At 41.1% G+C, this 8,729-nt stretch overlaps 1 protein-coding gene across 1 annotated transcript; it reads right to left on the reverse strand.

Annotated features, from left to right (window-relative positions):
- Positions 1-1,006: 1,006 nt before the first annotated feature.
- Positions 1,007-4,492, reverse strand: LOC148010404 (uncharacterized). The gene is made up of 2 exons (XM_087671482.1): positions 2,283-4,492; positions 1,007-1,475 (listed from the first exon to the last, which is right to left on the reverse strand). The coding sequence occupies exons 1-2, from the start codon at positions 4,224-4,226 to the stop codon at positions 1,347-1,349; spliced, it is 2,073 nt and encodes a 690-aa protein (XP_087527608.1). The 5' UTR covers positions 4,227-4,492; the 3' UTR covers positions 1,007-1,346.
- Positions 4,493-8,729: the final 4,237 nt, after the last annotated feature.

The raw sequence follows: 8,729 nt of genomic DNA on the forward strand, positions 1-8,729 counted from the left end.
ATAAGAGAGAGATGAGGATGAAAAACATATATTTTGGGACTGCACCTCAACCAGGCCGGTTTGGCTGCAGGTCAAGAAATGGCTAAGAGATGCCAACTTGAAAGAAAGACTTTCTTCTCAACTATCTTCTTTGAAGGTCTGAGTATGTTGGATGATGCTTCATGGAAGCTAATATCTAGGCTTTCTAATGTAACTCTCTAGTTCACTAGGAGGGGAAATGATCTACCCTTCCAAGGGAAAATGAATCTGTCCCCTGTGGGAACTGAATCAAAATTTTGAAAGTAGACTACTTGACTGTTCTAATGGCCATTGAGCCTAAGTTTCGGTTGAATAAGTTATTTCATAGGAAGCATGAGACTATGCCTTAAAGTCTCTTCCTCCCTTTTGTGTTTCCCAGTCACTGGCTCTATGCCTGCTGCACCAACCTTTGGTATGGTGATGTAAATATTTTTAATCATGAATACAATTACTGCATCGCAAAAAAACATTGCTCGTAAGGGCATGCTAAGGAAATGTTCTCTTCAAGCTTTTAAAAATAACCCCACATTAACCAAAATCGACTAAACATGTGGCACATTTAATATTTTACATTGTACGTTGATAATTGAGAATGCATGACTACATAAATGTGGGTACCCAAGCAGGCATGAACACGTGCACATACGCTCTCTTACTACAATTTAAGAGCAGTCGTTCACTGTTTTTTTCTTCTCTAACAAGGAATCTCAAAATTTCATATACAAGGATGTAATAATGGAGGTTCCATTCAGATCATAACTTTTATGCTAGACAATGAATATTGACATGGGTTCACTCAAATACCCAACATTCTCATTCCCTTTAGTGATGAATTACACCAGTCATCATACACTACAAATGTTGAAAGGTAACACTCAAAGTATAATTGCAAGATGTGCACAATCCAGACTTTCTGATTCTAATGAAAGGGAAATAGGCAAAAGACTTCACCAGAAAGCAACACTCAAACACTAGATGGCTCCAAATATAAACTAAATGACGACTCTTCGTATTATTGCTCTATAGAAAAAATCTTAGGAAAGGAATTACATAGTGCAGAGTAAGTGCATATGCTGGACAATGTGGGCCTCTAAAGAAGTATGGGTGACTGAGCTGGCAGAAAACAGAAGCAACTAAATGCAAACATAGAACAAAAAAAAGGCTTGTACTTAAATAACCTTTGTGCGTGACCTCTTAAATTACACTAAGCCGGCTTAAGAGCTTCAATATATGGAGCACAGTGGGACAACTGCACTGTCTCATAGAGGTTATACCCTGTACACAAACCTCAGATTATAAGTATATGCTGCCCTGCATCTTAGCTGCTGCTAATGAGACTTAGTGACTGAAGCTAGAACAATTCCCGCAGTTGCAATAGCCACGCCGGCAAAAATAAGAGGCAGCTTCAGTCCAGAAACCGGCTTTTGCTGCTTGGCATCACTCAATGTCTGTGATTCCTGCAAGTAGGATTGACGTTAAGAAGGAGAAGAGAGTAACACGCAATGCAGCCATAAGTTTTGGAAACGGTAAATTTCATGCAGGTTTCATACACAGGAAACAGTTTCGTACAAGTTATGAGCCGGCCAAAAACAAACTTTGTACAAAATAGAGTATATGGATAAAAGAAAAGTTAAGCGTCTTCCTAATTAGTGAACATTTCACAGGCTCAACTCTTTTGCCTTTGGAAATCTAGGTTTCTTTTCCCTATTTGAAAATTCGAATTTTCTTTGAAAGCACAGAGATTATATCTCTCAGCCATGCATATTTCACATCCTAGCTTTGCTGGCTCAGAGTTAAAAATTAAATCAACAAACTTCAGGTAAGATTCCTGGCCTAAAACAAGTACAACTAATGACTGTCTCATAAGCCACACACTAGCAGCCTCTAGCCACTTGTACCAACATGTGCCCATAATTCTAAGACCTGACAGAAATTCAATAGATGTATCATGCAACGCTTGGGCTTACACTTCCCAAAGCCATACACATCAACAGGGTCGTGTCATTAAGAGCACCTACATGAGACAGGACCATCAACCACAAGACTGTGGACACCCAACAAATGATGGTCTAAAAGACTCACAAAACTACTGACTGGCAGACAAAAAGTGAAGCAAGTATCAGTTACCGAGTTCATCCCTCACTGGTTATCAAATATAGCTCTGTAATAAACAAACATGCTCAGGCATTGAACTTGATCAAACAATGTTATGGACAGTAAAAAATCACAGGCAATTTGCTCTTAAAAAACATGCAAAACATCACCTGAGATTTGTTGTTCAAATGTTCAGAATCCTGGGTGAATGTTTCTGTGGGGTCTACTGGAAAGCCCCTGCTCAGCTCTTCTTTAGACTCTTGTTGATCTCCATTTTCAACAGGACCATTGGGCACTTCCAGGACAGACCGACTTGTCTTAGTTTCATCCAAATCTGGAAGTTCCCTTAGAGTTTCAGTAACCAGTGGTTCTACTGGAGCAGGTTGCTCATTAGCAACTTGATCACCAGACACCTGGTTAGCAAGCTCACCACCAGAAGCTGATTCATTATTGACACTTCCATTTAAGTCATCATATTTGGACTCATCAACAGCCAGTTCACTTTGAGGAGGAGCCCCAACCACCTTTCCTTCTTCCGCCAGACTCGTGCCCTCATCAGCAGGTTGTTTAGGTGCAGATTCCTCAGTGTGTGTAGCAGTGTTTTCCTCAACTTGAGGAGGGGAGGCCTCCTCAGTAGCATCAATCCCAGATGAAACCTCACTGGGCTTTTGCTCAGAGCTGTGAGCTACAGGATTTTCTTCCACTGGAACGCTATCTGCAGTACCTGCTTCCGGAGAAGTCTTGAGCTGGCTACCGTTGTTAGCAGGAGGGTCTTCCGGAGCATCATCCTTTGTTCCATCCACTAATACCTCCTGGAAAGCCCTTTCCTTTGTTGTGGGAATCACTTCATCTGCAGTCTCAGGTTCTTCAACAGGAGACTCATCATTAGTAGCCACCCCAGACACAGTCTCATCATGGCCGTCATTGCTTGCAAGATATTCTTCTGCTACTGGAGGCTCTTGCACTTTGTGGGCCTCCTCCAGAACTGCATCAGGCTGTGTCACAGCTCCATCAAGCTGTGTCTCTGCAGTAGTTGGAGCTGCATCAGCCTGTGCCTCTGCAGATGCAGATTCGGCTGGAACAACGGATGCTGCATTACCTTCTTCTTCTGTCTGGAGTGCTGAGATATCTTTGGTAACAGTGGTGATTGGCTGTGTCTCTGTACTAGCTGGAGCTGCGTCAGGACCTGCCTCTGTAGCATTTGGAGCTGCAGCTGCATCAGGCTGTGCCTCTGTAGTAGTTGGAGCTGCATCAGGCAGTGCTTCTGTAGTAGTTTGAGCCGTGGTTGCAGATTCGACTGGAACAACAGATGCCACAAGAGCTTCTCCTGTCTGGGGAGCTGATATATCATCCGTTACAGTGGTGATTGAGTGCACTGCATCAGAGGGAGCAGCAGCTGAAATATCCTCAGTAACAGTCCCTACCACTAAGTTAGGGTTTCCAGCTTCCTCTGGAGCTTCAGGCGATTCTGCAGTGATGTCCTTATCTGCATGAGGCTGACTAGGCGGGGCAGAGAGGGCCGCTGGCTCTACATCTGCAGGGACCGCCAGAGACTCCTCTTTCTGTGCCTGGGGGACTTCTCCAGCAGCAATGTCCCCATCACTTAGGTATTGTTTCACCAGTTGCTCTGCATCGGCGGGAGATTCTGTCTCAGTAGCATCGTCTGCATCGGGGTCGGGCTCATCAGCTGTCTCCTCTACATTGGAAGTGACAGCACGACGCTTGCCATCCGCTGTGGTGGTGGCATCGTCACGGCTGACCTTGGAATCCTGCTCTTCTTGATCAGGTACAGTTGCAAGGGTTGTGGCGGGCTCATCGTCTGGCTCCCCCGCATTGGACGTGACGGCAGGAGGCTCGCCGTGCGCAGCAGCAGGGGCAGAGGTCGCATCACCATGGCTGATCTTGGAATCCTGATCTCCTTGATCAGGTATAGTTGCAGAGGTGGTGGCAGGGGCACCAGCGGCGGAATCATCAGCCCCATGACTGTCCTGGGGCAACATCTGCTGTTCTTCTTCATGATTCTTCACTACATCAGCTTGGGGAGGCTCTGAGGGGGCAGGCTGGCTAACGACGGAGAATTCGGGCAAGGAGGAGGTCTTATCGTCGTCAGACATGGCGGGCTGGCAGAGGAGAAGCAAGGGCAGCTATGGCGAGCGAAGCTTTAGAGATGACGACGATGATTGTTGGGTTGCTGGAGGGGGTGATGATGGTGATGAATTGGGAATCGACAGGGGAGGGCGGGCCGGTCCAGCACAAATAGAATTTTAGGCTCGAGGAAAGGGACACGACAACTCTCGCTTTTTCTGTGCCTTCTTCTTCTTCTTCTTCTTCTTCTTTTCTTTGGGCGAGGATTTGCTTTGGATGGTGGACGAGCTCCCCTCTACCCACTTACCCAATCCTTTCCCCACACCAAGATAAGAGCTCTCTCTCTCTCTCTCTCTCTCTCTCTCTCTCTCCCCCCCTTGAAATATGTTGGGATTGTTCTTCCCTTGTAAGAAGTACTCTTCTTTACTTAAACCCTCCCTCCCTCTCTCCAAACACATGAGTAGTACCTCAATACATCAACAATCTCCCTCATCAATGCCTACCTCAAAGACTAACAATCTCCCTCGTCAATGCCTACCTCACAGACTGGGCACATGAGAGAGCTTATTGCTTGCCTATCACCACATATTGGGCACATGATCAAGTAACTAGCCAACAATACAAAGACAGGATGAACGGCTGATGTGCTTGTTGCTCATTGGATACCTAAGTGTAGCCACTCTTTATTCAAAAGAATGTCTTTGAGGCACATCCTATAGGTGATAACTAAGCAAAGGAGAATCCGATATGAGCTACAACAACCCCTTATTGAATCAACCTAATCTGGGGATACACCTATGGAACATCCCTTATGCTCTCTCTCTCTCTCTCTCTCTTCTTCTTCTTCTTCTTCCATGTAAAAAGCTATTACCTTCTTCTTTTTCTACCATGTAAAAAGCTATTGCCACCCCCCCCCCTCCTCCTCCTCCTCCTCCTCCCCCCCCCCCCTCTCTCTCTCTCTCTCTCTCTCTCTCTCTCTCTCTCTCTCTCTCTCTCTCTCTCTCTCTCTCTAAAGTACCATGAATAGCTACATATGCAAGAATAAGTAGCCATGATAATCAATGCTCTAGTCTCCTTTGTTGGGAACCATCAATCAATTCTATGAGATACTGACCAATATCCATGAAAACCTAGCAAATTTCCATAGAAACCTTCGTATGGATCTATTCTATAACTTATAAATCAATGTTTACTTTGAGAAAACCCCTTCAACATTAAAGAAGAAGGTTTCACATCTTTAATCTTACAAAAATGGCAAGGGCATGTAATTCGATGCAACATCCCTCTAAAATTTAAAGTCAAGGTTTTTGTATATGCTACCAAAAATAATGGTCATGAGCATTAATATGGACATGTAAGAAGTTATTTGTGTGAGTTAATTTCTATAGAGTATATAATCAACAGGACAGGTCATCTTTGATTAACTCAATGTAGACATAATATATATATCATAGCTAGGGTCTTTTTAGAAGTTTTAGGTGTTATATCAATATGCTAAACTTTTGTAAGCAATTTCAAGCTAGATGTGCAACCCATTTCCTATTTTCATTCTGGGTGATTGGAAAAGCCAAAATTTCACCCGATAGAAATAAATTATTCAATGTGTTGGTGCATCTAGTTAAAACAATGCACACTTTTCTGAATTTCCTTTTGAAAGAAGTAAACACTAAAAACTTTCAAAACCTTTTGCTGGTAGTTTATTTTGGTTGCTATTAGGATTCAACATTTTCACTTCTAGAAAATACGATGAGACAACAACCAATTGCCGAGGAACCTTTTATCTAGCCAAGGAAAAAGCACAATTTCCAACTCATTGATGACTCCATGGGAACCTTGCTTAGCGCTGAGAACATCGAATACTTCTCAAGGGAAGGAAAATATTTTGTTATCTACCAATACTACTATACTTTCAAAGTACTTGTATGAAGCTTATCATAATCATAATCAACATACTAAGCGATTTCACAAATGGCATGCTATTAGAAAGGATTTAACTTCTCATCATGTTTGATGGTAAGTCTTCCAACCTCCATGGGGGACATTATGTTAATTACAGACTATAGAATAGTTATTTGTTCTCACATTTTTCTTCTGTGGAATATAAGCACCATTGTGCACATGGGGCTTCAAATGAGCCAATGGGAAGCTTGTAGAGGAATGCCATCAATTTTTTTGTAGGGTATGATTTAAGTGTAATAGTTGAATAATAACCATAAATTTTTATCACTTAGTTCACATGATATTTTAGTGCAATGGTATTTGACACTTCTCGGTTTCTTCCAATTGTAAGTTAATGTGTGAGTGGTTGTATGTAACATCATCAACCTTCACTAGTGACTAGGATAGTTGATCACATATGACAATTGTACAGCAAGGTAGGGGTGAATGCGATGATTGTCATTGCATGGGATTAAGCCCATTTCTCAAATGTCTAAGACATATCATGTGTCACAAATCATTGTCATGAACTAGTGTTTTGCATTTACTAAAAAGAAGCAACGCCCAATTGCACTTCATTGCCATGAACTAGTGTTTTGCATTCACTAAAAAGAAGCAACACCCGAAATGGCAATGGATAAACTCTTAGTTAGTGAGTTTTGTAGTGGATAGTTTGGGGGTTAAATTGGCCATATTATGATCATGCCAACAACCTTGTTTCATCTAATCATGGAGCACTAGTGAATCCTCACAATTGTATCTAACAACATTGCATGGGCCATATGGCTATAAGTTTTCTTGACTTGGCACATGTGTACAAGAGACAAAAACCATGAGTATCCAAATGCATCTACCAACCCCCTCTACATATCTACGTAAGTGGACCCATGTTTCTTGTCCCCACTTCAAAGATGTTTGGAATCATCCCTTTTTGATTGATTTGACAATATCACATGCAACATAAACCTATGGTTTGGCAACGTGTGTGTGTTTAGCCCAACCCTAAATATCTAGGAAATTTTCAAAATTAATTTGATGAAAATAATGTATCTTGCAAATTTGATGGAGACACTCCAAATATCCCAAAAGAAATCTCATAAGAGGTTTTTAGATTAGTTATAAAACCTATATGGAAGTAGGTTAAGGCATCGTGAGGTGTGAAGATTAACAATGGCATTGGTATGTCAAAATATTAGCATGGCAAAGCAAACTTTCTTACTAAAAAAACTGAAAAGCTTTTGCATTTGCATAAGATTCAAGCTTTGAAGATCTCACATGTGCTGTCATAAAGAAACTTGTGGAACCTAGATGTTCATGAAGCTTGGGAGTCCATGGTGAAAATCTACGATAAAAAAAAGTGACATCATATGAATCTTCGTACAACCACTTTGTTGAAGAAAGGTTTTTCAATGTGCTCGTAAGAGAGGCCAATGAAAGAAGTTTCATCCAACAGATAACCACAAGTCAATTTTACCTTTTTAATACATAGAGAGAGGGCACGTGCAAGTCGCTTGACATACACAAGACAATTCGATGACCAAGGGGTTCACACTACATGGATGAGTCTTCACTAGGCCCTACCAAATGGTGCGAGATAGGAGGATAGATAAATTGTGCAAATGACATTCAATGTGGATCTAAAGCTCCACAACGATAAAATTTCAATTGGTGAATGGACTACCATCATTTTTTAGGGTAGTCCATTTGATTTCCATGAGTCACATGAATCACAGAGGGGAGTAAACAATACCCTTCCACACATCTCTTCACTTGACCATGTTGACCCATGCTAGTCAATTCAACATAGACATGTCGTGACTCATAATGTACCTAGGATTTTCATTTGTTGTATTTCTCACATGTAAATTAGTTTTCTACTCTTGGTGTGATAAAACATATAAAATTGGAAAAAGCATAAGCCTTGGAATTAGTAGATTTATCAAGATATCTCCTTGATAAAGGATGAAAATTTCCCTTTGAAAGACACTAAAGTCATGTGAATTCCTTTGGTTGACAAGCCCTCCACTATAAAGATTACACATCCAACATAATTATGCACCTTTATCATCTAACTATGTGCCAAGAGACAATATATTTTTACCACATCCTATTGTTACTCTACAAAAAAACATGTCTATTGAATTAAGGATTAGTTGAAAACTCTGAATAGGCATTTTGCTAGTTAAGGATATACCGCTAAATAGGCATTTGATGATCAACTATGGCCCGAGCTTGGAGTTAATGTCCGAGTGGAGTTAAGTATTATAAAATTCAATTGGGTTCAATATTTCAACCTGTTCTTTTTGAAACTAGATGAAATACCACAAACTTGAAGTTATAATTACATAGTAGATCTCATGTGCAAGGTTGCCATTTTTATGGTAACAATTGTAATGATGCCACTTCTATGGGAATGAGTGTAATAGTGCAAACAATATATTTGACATGAAAATGCCACTATTGATAGGGGGTAATTTATAAAATGACAAAATAGATCTCATGTGCAAGGTTGCCATTTTTATGGTAACAACTGTAATGATGCCACTTCTATGGGAATGATTGTAATAGTGCAAACAATGTATTTGACATGAAAA

The sequence above is a fragment of the Lygodium microphyllum genome, chromosome 29, assembly GCF_053477565.2.
Source record: "Lygodium microphyllum isolate KBCC chromosome 29, Lygodium_microphyllum_v1.1.10, whole genome shotgun sequence".
NCBI lineage: Eukaryota > Viridiplantae > Streptophyta > Polypodiopsida > Schizaeales > Lygodiaceae > Lygodium > Lygodium microphyllum.

Excerpts from the sequence above, each read along its gene's own strand:
- LOC148010404 (XM_087671482.1), bottom strand. The coding sequence starts at position 4,226 with ATGTCTGACGACGATAAGACCTCCTCCTTGCCCGAATTCTCCGTCGTT. Across the intron at positions 1,476-2,282 it reads ATTTGAACAACAAATCTCAG|GAATCACAGACATTGAGTGA; the intron begins GTGATGTTTTGC and ends TCCTACTTGCAG.